The 15,361-nt window shown below is 45.0% G+C and overlaps 1 protein-coding gene across 3 annotated transcripts in view; it reads right to left on the bottom strand.

Moving 5' to 3' along the window:
- Positions 1 to 404: 404 nt before the first annotated feature.
- The window catches only part of RMND1 (required for meiotic nuclear division 1 homolog), a 30,969-nt gene continuing 16,012 nt past the window's right edge, over positions 405 to 15,361 (bottom strand). For all 3 annotated transcript variants that reach the window (XM_037520664.2, XM_037520666.2, XM_037520663.2), the window contains 6 exons: positions 15,075 to 15,181; positions 14,157 to 14,221; positions 13,336 to 13,412; positions 11,297 to 11,417; positions 979 to 1,095; positions 405 to 616 (listed from right to left, as the gene is read on the bottom strand). In XM_037520664.2, the coding sequence (XP_037376561.1) occupies positions 575 to 616; positions 979 to 1,095; positions 11,297 to 11,417; positions 13,336 to 13,412; positions 14,157 to 14,221; positions 15,075 to 15,181 (529 nt within the window). In that variant the 3' untranslated portion in view covers positions 405 to 574. The remainder of the gene's footprint in view (positions 617 to 978; positions 1,096 to 11,296; positions 11,418 to 13,335; positions 13,413 to 14,156; positions 14,222 to 15,074; positions 15,182 to 15,361) is intronic.

The following is a 15,361-nucleotide window of genomic DNA, read 5'->3' as shown; positions in this document are numbered from 1 at the left end:
GTAGTACTTGGTACTTTTTAATTTGCCTGAAGTATGTGTACAAAACTAAAGTTTCTCTGGGGGAAAAATCTTTTTTGATTAAGTTGGTAGTGAAAGGATGGAAAATATTGATTAATAAGAGGCAGAGTGCCAAGGAGCAGTCATGCTCAAATTATGCTGCCTAAAATAGGTCTATAAAATTCATTTCTGCCATCAGAAGCCTGACTTGCATGTTTATTCCCACACCCCTGAGTTCTTGAGTGGTTCTCTGCCAGGGCTAGGAAAGGGATTCTGAGTAGTGTCCAAAGGGTAAGCCTTTTGGTTTTCACCAAGTGTCTGCCGGTATTTTTCTAGATGTTAAGCTCATCCACTAAGCATTTTCCTTTCGAACTGTCAGTGTTAAAGACTCACACACCAAACTTTTCATAATTTTTATTTAAGCAGCAACATACATTAGGGGCTGAAAGTGACCATTATAATAATTTTATTTAAAAAAATTAAATACCCATTAAATAAGAGATGGCCCCAAGAGTGAACACTTGATTCTGACTGTAGAACTTGGATCTCTCTTGCAAGGACACTTTCCCTTTGGTCATCACTTGATATGAAAAAATACTCGGCCCAGCTCAAACATCACCTTAGGGTAATAAAAAGAAGAGCAAATCATTGGTCCATGCAAAAAAATGACTTTTTCAAGACTGTGATTAATGAAAAATGCACCTGAAATAAGAGAAAATATTTCTTTCCCACATGGCAAGCTACAGATCTGAGGCACAGTCCTGCTGTTGGGCTGTCCATTATAAATTTGCAGCTAGAACTTTCTGTAAAGGCCACTTCAAAAATGTGGGCTTTCCCAAAAACTACATTTGCAAAATAATACCACAGTCCTTGGAAACTTCCAGGTTCCATTAGAGCCAGGTCACGCCCTTTGCCCTTACCATTTTCTACATCAAATTTTTATTATTTTGTTTTGATTATCTTGGTGAAAAGGCTCTTTACCTCGATGGTGATAAGAATGACAATCATCCACTCCAGGCGCAGTGCCCTCTTCTCTGCAAGGTGATTCCGCATGAGGTCGGTGAGCTCCATGCAGTGCTGAAGTTTTTCATTCATGACCTGCAGTAGACAAATCTAGTAGTTACACATCCTTTCCCTGTAGTAATATAGTAAAGGTCAGTAACACGGTGACATTGCTCCCATTCTAAAGGTCGGAGACAGTTCCGCGGTGAGAAGCCTGCTCCGGCCTCTCCCGAAGGCGACCGGCCCTCCTCACCCCCATGCCGCGGGGCGCAGATCTGGCTGTGGATGCTCCGCACCCCGGGCTCAGGAACTGAGTAGCTTTCGAGGGAGGGAAGGTCTAAAAATGTTTTTGAGTCCCGCGTTTTTTGGCTGCTGCCCGTGGGGTTTTTATCAGCAACGAAAGGCCACCTTGAGAGCAGCTCTTCTGGCGCAGCTGAAAGGGGACATCATCACGACCCGCCTCCCGGCTGGTCATCCCCGGGTCCGAGCAGGAGGACGCGGCCCCGCGGCGGCCCCACGAGGCGGCGCTGCTTTCCGCGGAGCGTGGAGGGCCTGGGTTCTGGGTGCCGCCACGGGCTGGTGGAAGGGCCCAGGGAAATTCTGAATTTAAGACTTGGATGTGACCTCGGGCGGGTGACAGCGCTTTGAGATCTCTGTTCCACTTTCCTTTGGGAACTGGAACGTTTGGAAACAAAGATAGTGATTCCCCGTGGATGACTCAGGGATACGCTGCAGGTGCAAGTTTGGTCAGTGGCAATTTGAGACAAGTCACACACGAGTTAGAGGCCGATCGGAACATCTGTGCACCACGCGCCTTCGGGTTCCACGCAGCTCTCGCTGCCTCACCTCGTCTGCGCACCGTGTTTCCAGACTGATGTCCCCCCGTAGTTTCTACTTCCAGTGCCCAGACTGAGCCTCTTCCTCTTTCCCTCCTCCCTTTCCTTTTCTTGGCTGCTTGGTCCCGGTCTTGAACCATGCCTCCTTAAGCCTATTCACCCTTCAAAGTACCCAGTCCTCTATTTTCTTTCACTGGTGAGTAAAGGACAGGCAGCGTTTTCTTCCTCTACTTCATCACCCAACTTGCTCCTTAACCTTTCAGCAGTTGGAGCTGTTTCAGCTCCTTGTAAACGCCTCCTCCCAACCTTCTAAGCCTCGGGCAAGCATTTGCGGCCTGGGATGCCTGCTTGCCCGGCTGCCCCCCTCCTCAGAACTAAGTTCTGCGTGACTTCACGCTCCTTGTCATGTTGCTTTTAGGGACATTTCTGGAAGTCCTGACGGAGCCCTCCGCTCTGCTCCTGCACGACCGTCCACACCTAGGGCCGTGGCGACTGCTCGGACTTCGGTCACTCGCGTCCCGCTGTCTGGTTCTGTGGCGTGTGCCAATTTACAGCTGGTTTCCAAAAGGCTCCGCTTAGAAATGTTTATTTTAAAAAGAAGTTCATTGCCATAAATGGGAAACCAGCTTGATGGGAAGTAGTGTTTCCTCCACGGCCCAGCCTGCCACCTGGGAGAGCGGGAAGGCAGCACACGCCACCAGCCCGAGTTCCTCCCGACAGCGACAGGTGTCTTCTAAGCCCTGTTGCTCACGGTCCACGTGTCCCCACAGCCCCTCTCATGTACAGGTGTGCTCAGCCCACATTGTGGGAAAGAGTAACCTCGTCTCTCTCCAGGTTAAGTTGATTTCTCCTGGGACTCAATTTCCGTCTGTGAAACATCTTACGGGTTCCTGCCAGCACCTCAGACTAGGTTTCTTAAAAGGGACGGCCGTTGGGGCTGGTGTGTCGGGTTCCTTGTCTCGTCCTCCTCAGCCACCCAGGAGCCAAACCTGTGGCTCGTCCTCACGCCCACTCCCTGGTGCTTTGCAGTCAGCGTTGGTTCGAGTCCCAAATCTGTCCCGCTTACTGCTTAAATACTGCCTGGCAGGCCTTAGCAACAATGCGTCACCACTAAAAAGGGTCTTTTTTGAGGGGGTGCGTTCCATGGCTTTGTATTGGTGTCAGGGGTCTCCTCTGAAACAGCTGGAGTCATGTCACTCCCCCGCACACAAGCTTGAATATCTGACTGTTGTCTCCGGGTCACAAGAACACCCCAGATCCTCAGTCACTTCCGCTTTAGAGGGGATCCTCGGTCTTCCTCGCACAGGCTGTGAAGCCTTCCCAGCCTCCTATTCCTGCCTCCAACTCCCGGTGGTTTCTGTCTCAGTACGTCATTCTGCTCAGTCTGCCTTGCATCCTCCCCTCCCGCCACTCCTTTCGGGAAGTTTCTCTTCCAGTACTTCCCACCTATGACCCTGCCGACCCTGGGGTCAGCGCCTACAGACATCCCTTCCCCAGAGCCCAAGTGGAAGGGGTGGGCAGAGGCCCAGGCCTGGCCAACTGCAACGCTGGGTCCTTTATCATCCGACTAGTCAAAGCTCAGACATGAGGTGCAACCCTTTGAGGGTGCCAGGCAGAGTGAAAGGTAAGCTTGGAGCTCCCCTCCTGCTGCTCCTCTCAGCCCCACAGCAGAGAATGCCACGAATGCCACTGGAGGCAGAGACCTCACTGGCTGAGAAGATGCTCACAACTGTTTGGGTCTGCAGTAGACGCCCCTCCTGTTCCCACACTGCCCCGTTATCAAGCAAGTCGGTGGTGACGAGCTCTGCAGTCTTGTTCTGCGCGTGCACCACGCTTCCTACATCATGCAGCCCTGGAGTCGCTGGCTACACACGTGCAGGAGGGGACCGGGGAGGCTGCGGAGGTGGTAGAGGTGAGGTGGGATCTAAACAGGCAGGTGCCAGGGAGGAAAGGGGAGGCACCAAGGGAAGCACATTCCAAGCAGAAGAAACAGCGGAGGCAAGTACAGCCGGATGGCAGGAAACTTGGCAGAGCGGTAGGATGCGCGCCAGGTGCGAGCGGTCTTGCAGGCCACCCGTGGCTGGCAGAGGAACAGCCCTCCCGGAGTTACGCCCTGATCCCTGGCACCTGTGGCTGGCGCTCCAAAGGAGAGTGCAGATGCTCCAGGAACTAAGGTTACTCCTCAACTGCCTGAAACTAGGGTGATTATCTAGGTCTGGGTGGGCCCCAGCGACACTCAAGGTCAGGTGGCGGGCAGAGTTCAGAGCGATGCAATGTGAGGACTCGGCTCACCTTTGCCAATGGAAGAAAGGACTACAGCCAAGGAATGCGGGTGGCCTGGAGCTGGAAAAGGCGAGCAAATGGGCCCTACCCGAGCCTCTGGAGAGGAAGGCAGCCCCTGCCAACAGCTTGATTTTAGATCAGCAGCTCCCATGTCAAACTTCGGGCCTATAAGAACTTTAATAAATATAAAGTAACATACTTGTTTTAAGCCAGTTTGTGGCAATTTGTCACAGCAGCAATGGGAAGCTAATACCCCATGCTGACACGCTGGAATTCTGCAGGGAGTGGGGAACCCTTCGTTTGGTCCTCAAGTACTTGCTTAATGTTTACCAGAATGTGCTGGGCAAAAGAGACACAATGGCGAATCAAGACAGACATGTCTCTGCCTTCTGGCCAACAGGTGCAAAGCCTGGGAGAGTGAGGAAGGCATTAGAACAGTCCAGGTGAGGAGAGGGTCAGTGGCAGTGGGGATGGCTGCTAGTAGGTGGGGTGTTTGGAGGCAGGGACTCCTTGTTCCTGCAGCCTAGGGTCTGTCTGCCATACAGACTTAACAGGTATTTGTCAGCAAATGGAAGAGGGGGGAAAATGAAAGGACTGACTGACTGGATGTGGCTGGGGGGAGGAGAAAGGGGGAACCATGATGAGTTTCGAGTGTCCGGTTGACTGATGAGACGGGTGAGACCCCGTGGTCCTGTCATTAGCCAAAACACAGTAGTGGAGGTTCAGCGCTTTCTGGGAGAAATCAATGAGTATCACCTTGAAATCTTAGTCACCGGTTAACCCTGCAAGTACTTATGGCACACAGGCTCTGTGGGGGCCGGGAATCAGCAAGGGAGACGTTCCTGGTGGTGTCTCTTCTCACGGAACTATGCTCTAGTGGAGAGAGGCACACCGTTCATTCTGAAAAGGCTGCTATGAGGCAAATCAATGGGGAAGAACTGAGATCCAGGAGGAAATTGGCAACATTTGGGGGGCAGACAAGGGATGAAAAACACGAAGAGGCTGCAGACATCATGAAAACAGACTTGATCAGGAGGAGAGAAGAATCCCTGACAGAATCCTGGAGGATACCATCCTGAAGAGCTGGGGGGGAGGGCCCTGCACATGGGCTTCTGTCACTGCTACAGGTCAGGAGCTGCCCTCCGATTTCACTCAGTGAGGTCTTCAGTAGTAAATCTCCTCAACCCTTTGGACTGCCCGTTAACATGTCTCCTGCCAAGCCTCCCCTGTTTTCCTCAGCACTCTTTCTGCTAGGGAAGAAAACAAGAAACAAGGAACAACTTCCTTCTGGCATTACCACCACCTTGGTTCTGTGTGTCTCCTTGTAAAGCTTGTTGTCAGGACCAGTTCTTTCTTTCTGTACTGCCTGACGTGCTGGCACTGAGTTCAGCACAGTAAGGGGGGCTAAATTCTTTTAACTTGTCCCAGATGATCTTCATATAATCCTCACTGCCTTTGAGATATAAGAAAATACTCTGAGAAATGTTCTCTGGGAACTTTTAAGTATGCTTTATACCTTGTGGAAGATGTAACACTAAAGAGGCACCTCAGAGTGAGCCTGGGAGTGAGATGAAGAACAGTCTTCGTGACTAAATCAAGCCAAGCAGATGGCAGTGAGAACTGGGCACTTCTGATACTCGGAAGACAAATGTGAGGCAAGTCCCCTGAAGTTTGTCAGTGGCCAAAGGAATGGATAGAAAATAAATGAAATTATTTTGAAGGGAATGTCCGAATCTGTGACATACAATGTAGTTCAAATCCGGGTGGCCATCAGGGCCGGGAGGCACTGCCCTCCATGGGCCCCGGGCCAGGAGCCCCGTCACACTGCTGTCCCGAGTGTACCTGTCACACATCTAGCGAAAAGTATCTTGTCAGAGCTTTTAAAAACTGTCACTGAGACAACATGTGCTGGGATTCTTCTGCTCTCTGGGTTGCCTGGGCCACTCTCCAGTGCTGCTTCCACTCAAGTCCCAGGGCCCTCCTGGCCTGAGAGGGTGATGAGGCTCTGGCACTTTCTCCAGGTTCCCTTTCCTTCTCGGCACATTCGTGTCTAGCCAGTTGTTTTTCACCACCAATCCTGCTTTGCTATTTCTCATCTTCAGCTGTGGCTTTCATGTCGAGCTATGTCAATGTTGAGGGGGTTCCTCACACTTCTCCAGTCCGTATACCCGGCGTATTCTCTGCTCAAACCATCTTCAACGTTGGCGACGGGCAGCTTACTCTCTTTTCCTGTGATCTCGTCCCTGGACAACATATGCAGGACGCTGAGCACTGGCATTCGTGCAAGGACACAGGAGGTAGGAGGGATGAGGTGGGTGCCTGACATCAAACTTAGGGAGCAGCAGGTTATCTAGGTTATTGCTCAGCCACTTTTATTGACTTCACTCAGCACAGCAGGCTGGTCTTCATGTTGCTTATCAGAAGACGTAGAGAAGGTCTGCGTCTGCTTGGTGTCACGATCTTTCACCCCATCACCAAGGTCATGATTCCGCCAAGTCTCCATTCCAAGTCCTTTCAAATCTGACTCCAGCAAAAATGACTGCCTCATCAAGGTGGATGCTTTTGTTTAGCTGGCCATGAAAGAACCCTCACAAAAGGCTGTTTTCTAATACCCTTTTCCAGGCATAACTTACACTCAATAAAATACACCCATTTTTTTTTTTGTTTTGTTTTTTTTGTTTTATACATGCACTGGGTACAGTCAGAAGCGCGGGAGGGTGAGAGAATTCACCAGAGCCAGAGCGGGGAGCAGAGCAGGCAGAGGGACCGAAGTACACTGCTGAGGGGAGCAGCGGGCGGCAGGAGGGGTCTGCGCGCCATGTGGGACCCTCCTCCGGGGGCCGGGGAGCAGCCGGGGATCGAACCGGCGCTGCAGAGGCTGCGGCAGCTTCGCAACCCAGCGCTCAACCGCTGCGCCACCGGGGAGGCCCAAAATACACCCATTTAAGTATAATTTGAAGACTTCTGACAAATGTATACCCATGTAAGTACCCCCAGAACATTTCCATCATCCCCAAAAGTAGATCACAGATCTACTTTCTGTAACTATAGACTTGCCTTTCTAGAAATTCCTGTAAATACAATGGCATGTATGCTTTTATGTCTAATTTTTTTTTTCACTCAGCATGGTGTTTTTTTTTTCTTATTTTTTTTCTCATTTTTCCTTAAAGATTTATTTATTTATGCTTACAAGAACTGGGGTCTAGGTCAGAGGTGTGGTGGGTGAGTGAATTCACCAGAAAAAGAGTGGTGAACAGAACAGGCAGATCGACTGAAATACACTGCTGAGGGGAGCAGTGGGGAGACAGGAAAGGTTTGCTGTGCCATGTGGTAGCTCCACTGGCCGGGGATCGAACTCGTGCTGCAGAGGCTGTGGACAGCTTCATAGGTTGCGTCTTAACCCCTTGCACCACCAGGGAGGCCCTCAGCATGGTTTTTAATACTCATCCATGTTGCTGTATGGCGCAGCAGTAGTTTCACCGCTGAGCGGTAGTCCACAGTATAGACACACCACTATTTGTTTATTCATACACCTACTGATGGACATTTAACTGTTTCCAGTTTGGGGCTATTATAAATACTCCTGCGCAAATCAATGTGGGCATATATTTTCATTTCTCATGGGTAAAGATCAGGAGCAGAACTGTTTGGTCAGATAGTAACACCAGGATTACCTAGCATGGGAAACTGCCAGGCTGACTTTGCAAAATGGCTGTACCAATTTATATTGCCACAAGTAACACATGAAAGCACCCATTGCTCCCCAGCCTTCCGAATACTTGGTATTGTCATCTTTTTCATTTTAGCCATCCTAATGGGCGTGCGGGGATGCTCCACTGTAGTTTCAACTTGCACTGCTCTGACAGACAATGATGTGGAACATCTTTTCATGTTCACTTGGCTATTTGTATATTTTCTTTTGTGAGGTGTCCCTTCAAGTCTTTTTCCCATTTAAAATACTGGTGTTTTTTAAATACGGAGTAGAGAGAGTTCTTTGTACATTGTGGACAAGTCCTTTGTCAGCAAATATATTGAGAATGTTTCTTCCGGCCTGTGGCTTGCCTTTTCATATTTTAACAGTGTCTTTCAAAGAGCAGCTTTTAGTTTTGAGGATGCTAACTTATCTAAAAGTTTTTTTTTCCCCAAGCCTCATGCAATTTTTTGGGGGTCCTAAGAAATCTTTGCCCTAAGATAATAAGGCTTTTCTCGTGCATTTTAAGTTTTTAAATTTTAGCTTTTAGATATTTGATTCCCTTTGAAATGGTATGAAATAAAGGAGTTTTGTTTTTTTAAACATGACTATCCAAAAGATCCAGCAGTTTGTAGAATAGACCATTATCCTTATTATTAAATTAATTTATATTTGTCAAATATATTTGTTAAAATAATTTATATTTATCAAATATAAATTAATTTATATTTGTCAAATTGTCCATATGTATGTGACTCTATTTCTAGAGTATTCTGTTGCATTCATCTTTATGCCAGTATTCAGTTGTCTTGATTACTGTAACTTGATTGTCAGTCTTAAAATCAGATAATAAAAGTCCTCCAACTTTGTCCTTTTTGTTTTTTTGTAATTACTTTGGCTAGTCTAGGTCCCTTGCATTTCCGTTTAAAAACCAGCTTATTACAAAAATAAATTAAAAAGTCTGCTAGGATTTTGACTGGGATTGAGTTGAATCTAGGTCAATTCTAATAACACCGAGTCTTCTATTCACAAATATGGTATGTCTTCATATACTGAGTTTCTCAGCATGTTTTGTAGTTTTCAAGTCCCAGGTCTTATTTACATTAAAAAAAAATATTCTTAAGTAGTTCAAGTTACCTTATAGCTTCTAGCCTTGATGAGTTCATTTATTCTAGTAGCTTCTTCAGGATGTTCTACATAAAAGATCACATTGTCTGTGATTAAACTGTTTTGCTTTAATCCAGAGACTTTAAATCTTGGGGCTGTAGATGAAGCCACCCTTGAGGGGTTGGCACCTAGTCTAGCTGGCACTTTGGGGTTTCTCCATAGGTCTAAGGTGCCAGAGACAGGGTTAGCATCCAGTTCTTCCAAATACTAATCAAACAGAAGTAGAGCTGTCCGTGCCTTTACAGAGGGCCTCAATCCCAAAGTGGCCTCAGTGTGGGAAGTACATTCACACACCCAGCATCCAACTGCTGGAGTAGGCGGAGCCTCTTGGTCTCACCGGTCCTTCTTATTCTTGTGCTTGATCTGAGCCCAGGAATGGTTGACAGTTTGGTTGTCAAGGTTATTCTTCACTCGAGGAGGTATCCTCACTGGTAGACCTGATGCCAGTCACCCCATCTTAAAACAGTGCGCACAGACACACAGAAAGGCCCCCTCCCAGGTCAAACACCGGAAAGCTCTTTCGGCCTTAGCCTTCTTGCCGAGCCACCGGTGGTGGAAGTGGGCTCACTGCCAATTCCGAACACAGCAGCAGTGGCTCCCGGTGTTTCCAGGGGCCTGGAGCTGCAGTCATGAAAGTAATGAGACTGTGAGGAGGCTGTGAGCCGGGGGTGCTCACACAACAGGCTTCTAAATGGTTCTCCACCATTTTCAAAACCTGAAGCCTGTGGCAGGCTGACTTCTAAGATGCAACATCACATATCCCACCTGCTGGATTCACACTTGAGTGATGCCGTCCCCTGCCCTGTGGGCTGGGCTTGCCAACTTGTTTCTAAGAGAGAATAAGCTGTCATTATTGTGACGAGGCTCTGAACTCTGCTGAACAGAAAGAACTATCAACTCAGAATCTTTAGTCAGTGAAAAATCCTTCAGGAATGAAGGGGAATTGAAGACATCGTCAGAAGTAGGAAAACTAAGAATTTGCTACTGCAGACTTAGCCTGGAAGAATGGCTATGGTCATTGTTGAAACAGAAAAGAAATGATAGAAGACTCAATCTCAGACCTTCATGAGAGAGAGAGTACAAACAGCGGTAAATACAACAGAATTTCTTTCTCCTGAGTTTTCTAAATTATGTTTGATGGTTGAAGCAAAACTTGTAACACCAGTAGAGAGCTCCATGCTTGCAGAAGAATAGTTAAAGCAATTATATCTCAAATGCCGGAGGATAAAGGGATGTAAAAGAAATCAAGGCTTCTACACTTGACTTAGTTGGTACAATGCTGAAGGCAGCAGACTGACAAGTTTCGTGTGTATAATGAACTACCTAGAGCAACCGCTAAACACCTATGCAGAGAGACGTACTCAAAAACAATAGAAATCAAAACAGAATTCCAGAACATGGTCCAGTCACCCCAGGAAGGCAGGGGTTGACATGTGCAACACCAGAACACCATGCTCAGTGAAAAAACAATTTTAAAAACTCCCCACTATGTGAAGGCACTCATCTAACATTCTCAGAGTGACAGAGTTACAGAGCTGGAGAACAGGTTACTCCCGCCGGGGCCGGGCACGGGGGGAAGGGGAGGTGGTGTGGGTGTCTCAGGTGACAAGTCCGGCCTCAATCTCGTGGTTACATGGATCTACACGCGTGATGATGTCATCAAACTAAGTACACACATCACGCTACTGTCCATTTTGCTTTGTGTGCTGCTTCCTGTGTGGGTCACCTCCCGCGCCACCACTTCCACTCATTTCCACGGTTGCCTTGATGTACACGTCTCTCTCAACTTAGCTTCCCTGCATCTGAGCCTGTGTGATCACTTTAACTGGATGTCTTCTTGCTCCTCTACTCTCCACCCATCTTGGACCATCTCCCCTGATCTCCCAAACTCTATGACTTGCCGTCTTTCGACTCCTCGCCCGCAGCAAACATCGCGTTCTCCACGCTTCCCTTGCTGGCCTCTCAGTACCCAGCACTTCAGTTGTCTTGGAGGATTCTCTGTTAAATTCATTTCTATTCTTGCTGTCACTACTACAGTTTAGGATGCCTGAACTCTTGCTTGAAACTTGACGAGAACCTCCTAATGGACCGCTAGGCCCCCCAACTCTCACCAGTCTTGCCTACAGGGCAAATGTCAGAACATCCTTTGATCAGTTAAGTTGAAAACAGAAAGGGGTAGGGGATACCCAGGATCTGAATAGAGGAGTCAAGGTATTTCTCCAAGAACAGAAAAACATACTTACTATAATTTTCTCTTTCAGTCACACAACAAATTATGGGCAACAGTGTGTCTTTATCAGTAAAAGTACAAAATACATACCTTAACTCTACGATTAATACTAAGGAACTGACAGGTTTTATCATAAAGTTCTTCCAGGTTTTCTCTGTCCCAGTAGAAATCGGGAGTGATCAAGAAGTCGGAACTCAAATTTATACGGTGTCTTAAAAAAAAAGAAAATTGTCATTTTTAAATTTTTTATCTTGAATTGAAAATCATGGTCTCGCATACAGTTCTTATTTGATAGTGTCTTTACAAAAACAGTCTAAAATGCTGACCTTTGAATGCTTCTGAGAAACTAGAAAAAATTTTATCAATTTCAAAACATGTAACCAAATCAATTCAATGTTTATTACTATTATTCATGACATAGGAAAAAAACCCTCATTTTGACTTCAATTTCCTAATTTATTTCTTTTTTCATTAAAATTAATTAATGATATACACATACTTATTTTGTGGCCAGGTAATCACAGGGCTCAAAAGTGAAAAAGACAAAACTGAACCAAACTTACTCCTAGTCTTGACCCATCTTTCCTTTTCTTTCATTTTCTATAGCGACCACTTTCGTTTCCTCTGTATTCTGGGCAAACGCTGGACACACACGCACACTCTTAATTTCACTTTTTTTACTTAAGGAGTCTAAATTTATTTTAAATGAAAATTAAAATTCTTTATTAAAAATAAAGAACTATTCACTAGAAAACAGAATAAGCCCTAGAGAATGTAGACAAGCAGTGGATAGCCCTCCAGCCCACTGCACAGGGACACTGCTCTGTCCTTTCAGATATTTTCCTATGCATATATGCATTTGTGTGTGCACGCACACATTAATGTGCAGTGGGTATATATATCAAAATAAATAAGACTTTTTGTTTGGGATCACATATGAATAATTTGTGACTTAATTTTTCTTGTAACTTGCTGTGTTTTTCCATAGATGTTCCACATGCCAGCAGCACAAAATTACTATTATTGTAAAGCTAAGAAAATTTAGGAAAAGAACCTAGGATTCCATAGAAACTAACTATATTAATTCCTAACTTGTGAGTTTTAATAGTATAATTTGCTACCTCCAATTCTGCTTGTACTACCAAGAGAATAGGAGCCGAATCCCTCTATTCTACTTCCTAAGAGAACGCAAGGCTTTACGCGCTAGGAGAAATGCGTGATGAGGAGAAACTGAACTGTTCTCCTCTCCAGGACTAACATCTAAGCAAGATGCAGAAAAACAACTCTTAGGTAAACGACAATGAACTCTAGTATTTTACTCCAGACACCAGAAGGGATGAAATCCCCAACGGTGCTGCCTAGTGAGAGTCACATCAAGATCGAGGCTGTCTCATTCCGTAAATCCTCAGATGACAATACACTAAACACTTGCCCAGAGATTCACCTGTAAATTTGACTGTAATCCCCCAATTTTAAGACACTATCACCATTCTTCTCCTGTTAACATTCCCGAAAATGGGAGGCGTCTTTGAAAGAATGAGGTCTTGCAGTGGGGAGGAGCGACTCAGAGGTCCTGGCCATAAACAATTTCCCCAGTGCTTTCCTTTGTCCTTCTGTCCAGGAGGGAATGTGACAAAATCTGCATCCAAACAAGACTGCCAGAGCTCTTTCAGTAAGCGTGAAATTTAAAGTCTGTGATAAAAAACCACCTTATCACAGTTTAACTGCAACATCTTTCCTCTCCTGTGGCCTCTTACCCTCTGTGTTTGGTGCACGACTTCTCTGTGGCATTTTGGTCTGTTAGCATTGGGATGCAGTGATAGGCATTTTACTAAGATTTCGCATTATCCAAATTCTAGAGTGTATCTTTCTACCTTCAGAGAATGTGTACTGTGCTCCCCGCTGCAGAGTTACCGTAGGTTAATTCTGGTTGCATTTGCACACCAGGGTTTCTTGCAGTAAGAATAAGACAGCCTGACAGCTGCAAACAGGTGAGAGTGGTCCCCGCTGAAAACCAATGAAGTGAAAATAGCTGTAATTCTGATCAAGGTATAAACATTTGCTCTTTACTGGAGGATTACAGGAATGTTTGCTTGAAATCATGAAATTTTACTGACACAAAATTTTACCTTAGGGCAAAGAGTTCACCCATTTTCTGCATAACTTCTTCATGAGAGAGTTTCACTTTCTTCCCAGCTTTTAGAGACTATTTGGAAAAAACAAACATACATACTTATGTCTATGTGCATACACGTACCTATTCCTACGTATGTGTATCTGCAATAAGTACTATGGCCAGAAAGGTAATCAGAGATATGGCCTCATGTCTGTGTCTTTCTCTCCCTGTCATATCACGCTGAGATTTCAAAATCTAATAAAAGTGAGATCTTTCACTCTAAGACTTTAAAATCTTACTAGGTAGAAAACAGTACATGCCCTTCTCATTTCATCTCGCATGTTCTAAGACACACATTCCTACTCTCCTGTTGAAAAAGCAAGGCTTCTTTTCCTAAGTATAATTATTCTCTCACAGTAAAAATAAATTACAGTAAACACGATTTCTAATGCATTTAAAAATTTTGTTACAACTGTCTATATTTTTTATGCCACTATTTTTTCAAACTTAGCAAAACCCTTCTTTCACCAAGTACAGTGGTTTTAATCTTCTTCCATAAAAAGGAAACATTTCACTTTTTAAAAATTCAGTTACACTGAAAATATTATACTAGCAGAGGAAGGTTCATTTGAATTTCAAATTTTAAAAGTAAAAAAAATCAATATGAAGTTTCTTATTTCATCATTTTATATGTAACTGGCGGTTCTTTTTTTGCTTAAATTCAGTGTGGCTTTCCTAGTGTTTCCTAGTGTTGACTTTATTTTACCTCTAAGTATACTGTTGTTCTAAATAGAAATCATTCTTTGTGAACCAGCATGCAATTGATATAATTACCTCTGGGATTGACTGAATAGATTCAACAAACTTATCCAGTGATGCTTCCCAAATAGCCAGTTTCACTGGGGGGAAAAAAATTAACAATGGAACATTTCTTTATCATTATCTTTATGTTTATACAAATTGCATTAATTGCTTAATACCTTCACAGTCATCCCAACCACAATTTAAGAAACCAATGAGCTAAAAACTTAAAATTTAAGAAGAGTTAATGTTTATGAAGGATAGCACTGAAGTGAAAAAAGACAGAAAATGAGTAGATGTCCAGGTCCTGCTGGCAGAGCAAAGCTACGGTTGGTGGGCTTTTGGGTTTCCTAGTAGAAACCCATCTTAGAAACCCAAAGGCAGGACAGGGTGCTGTGGAAGGGGCTGGAGTCGGTCTTTCAGGGCCTCCCTTCACACTCCACAGAGCTGCAAGGCCTCAGCAGCCTCGAGTGTAGAAGTGGGACACACAATGTGTAGCGAATTACAATGCTTATTTAGGGGCATGGATCTTTCAGGAAAAGCCTGGAGCTGTGGTGACCAACTGTGCCATTCCTGTGAGGAATCAGACGGCATTTCGTAACAGGGCCTGGTGCCCAGTCCAGCACTGGGCTTGCTCGGCCTGGATTAAAGACATCCCAAGACTAACAATCATAAAAGAAGGCAGGGAGACAGAGGTAAGAATAATAATAATATAAAAAATAGTTTTGGAGAAAGTCAGCTTTAACAGAACAATGAATAAGGAATGAGTAACTTCAGCACAGATACCATATTTTATACTCTATACTACTTAATGTTTCCTCCAAATTTTGATATATGTATTTTCAAGGAAAAGGCCTAGGTCTCCTGGGAAAACTTGTCAAATCCTTACTTAATCTTTCCTGAATGAAATGAAAACAATATATATATTTTTGATAAGTAGAAGTAACTTACCTGAAAGGCAAAGAGCATTCGAGAAAGCAAATTTCTCCAGGATGGCATCATCTAAATCAAGCCCTGAATTTAACCTGATTTCCCCTCGGTGAAGTTTTGATTGCCCCCTGCGAGAAAGAAAAATAATAGAAAGTATTTTCTAAATCTTAAAAATTATCAATTTTTTCAATTGAAAATATCTTTTTTCTAGAGGTCATTTTGACCATTTGTATTGCATCTTATAAATGTTCCTACATCCTATAGTCCAAGTAATTCCATTTCCAGGAATTTCTCCTACATAATCAAAG

The sequence above is a fragment of the Talpa occidentalis genome, unplaced genomic scaffold, assembly GCF_014898055.3.
Source record: "Talpa occidentalis isolate TD23 unplaced genomic scaffold, MPIMG_talOcc4v2.1 talOcc4.2, whole genome shotgun sequence".
Taxonomy (NCBI): domain Eukaryota; kingdom Metazoa; phylum Chordata; class Mammalia; order Eulipotyphla; family Talpidae; genus Talpa; species Talpa occidentalis.
Note: the sequence above shows the minus strand (reverse complement) of the source record. Positions and strands in the feature narration are given on the sequence as shown.